This window comes from Charadrius vociferus, unplaced genomic scaffold (assembly GCF_000708025.1).
Source record: "Charadrius vociferus isolate BGI_N301 unplaced genomic scaffold, ASM70802v2 scaffold1667, whole genome shotgun sequence".
NCBI classification, from domain to species: domain Eukaryota; kingdom Metazoa; phylum Chordata; class Aves; order Charadriiformes; family Charadriidae; genus Charadrius; species Charadrius vociferus.
In genome coordinates, this window is record NW_009649331.1 from 4,195 (window position 1) to 5,992 (window position 1,798).

Consider the following 1,798-nt stretch of genomic DNA (forward strand, 5'->3'; position numbering starts at 1 on the left):
AGGGACGTTGGGGGAGATGGGGACATTGAGGGCATGTGGGGACACCGGGGGATGTGGGGGATATGGGGACATTGGGGGACATGGGGACACTGGGGGCGTGTGGGGTGCGGAGGACATGGAGGCATCAGAAGCGTTGGGGGACATCGGGAGGATATGGGGACATCAGGGACACGGGGGGTGGGGAACATCGGGGACATCGGTGACATTGGGGCCATGGGGGACGTTGGGGACATTGAGGGACGTGGGGACATTGGGAGAAGGTGGAGGACACGGGGACATTGGGGGTGTTGGGGACATGGGGAATGTGGAGCCATTGGGGGGGACATTGGGGACGTGGAGGGGACAGAGAGGACACGGAGGGATGTGGAGGTACACGGGTGTTACTGGGAGGGTGTTACTGGTGGTACTGGTGCGGGCAGGGCACTGGGGTGGGTTCCTGGAGGGTTGCTGGGGGTGTTACTGGTGGTACTGGTGCAGGCAAGCTACTTGGGTGGGTTCCTGGTGGGTTCCTGGTGGTTACTGGTGGTACTGGTGTGAGCTGGGCACTGGGATGGGTTCCTGGAGGGCTGCTGGAGATCTTACTGGTTGTACTGGTGCAGGCAGGCTACTTGGGTGGGTTCCTTTGAGGTTCCTGGGAGTGTTGCTGGTGATACTGGTGCAGGCAGGGCACGATGGGTTCCTGAGGGGTTCCTGGAGGGTTCCTCGGGGTGTTACTGGTGGTTTCTGGTGGTACTGGTGTGAGCTGGGCACTTGAGTGGGTTGCTGGAGGTGTTACTGGTGGTTACTGGTGCAGGCAAGCTGCTTGGGTGGGTTCCTCGGGGGTTCCTGGGGGTGTTACTGGTGGTAATGGTGTGGGCAAGGCACTGGGGTGGGTTCCTCGGGGGTTCCTGGGGGTGTTACTGGTGGTAATGGTGTGGGCAAGGCACTGGGGTGGGTTCCTCGGGGGTTCCTGGGGGTGTTACTGGTGGTAATGGTGTGGGCAAGGCACTGGGGTGGGTTCCTCGGGGGTTCCTGGGGGTGTTACTGGTGGTAATGGTGTGGGCAAGGCACTGGGGTGGGTTCCTCGGGGGTTCCTGGGGGTGTTACTGGTGGTAATGGTGTGGGCAAGGCACTGGGGTGGGTTCCTCGGGGGTTCCTGGGGGTGTTACTGGTGGTAATGGTGTGGGCAAGGCACTGGGGTGGGTTCCTCGGGGGTTCCTGGGGGTGTTACTGGTGGTAATGGTGTGGGCAAGGCACTGGGGTGGGTTCCTCGGGGGTTCCTGGGGGTGTTACTGGTGGTAATGGTGTGGGCAAGGCACTGGGGTGGGTTCCTCGGGGGTTCCTGGGGGTGTTGTTGGAACACGAAGTTCGGTTCCAATACACGGAAAAACTTCTTTACAGTTCGGGTGACACGGGAGGTGGCACAGGGACGTGAGGACCTCAGGGATGGGGTGGGGGGACAGGTGGGGACATTGGGGACATCCGGTGGCAGGGGGGTTGAAGGTCCCTCATCCTTCCACCTCTCCTGGTCACCTGGGTCAACCCATGTCACCTGGGTCCTGCTTGGTCACCTGGGTCCCCTCCTGGTCACCTCTGTCCCCCCACGTCACCTGGGTCCTCCCTGGTCACCAGGGTCCCCTCTGGTCACCTGGGTCCCCCCATGTCACCCATGTCCTCCCATGTAACCTCTGTCCCCTCCATGTCACCTGGGACATCCCATGGTCACCTGGGTCCCCTCCTGGTCACCTCTGTCCCCCCACGTCACCTGGGTCCTCCCTGGTCACCAGGGTCCCCTCTGGTCACCTGGGTCCCCCCCTGT

At 62.2% G+C, this 1,798-nt stretch overlaps 1 protein-coding gene across 1 annotated transcript in view; it reads left to right on the forward strand.

Moving 5' to 3' along the window:
* LOC104290376 (rhodopsin kinase-like) overlaps positions 1-1,798 on the forward strand; it is a 5,591-nt gene that overhangs the window by 3,140 nt on the left and 653 nt on the right. Inside the window, exon 4 of the mRNA XM_009889472.1 lies at positions 628-737. Coding sequence (XP_009887774.1) covers positions 628-737 — 110 coding nt within the window. The remainder of the gene's footprint in view (positions 1-627; positions 738-1,798) is intronic.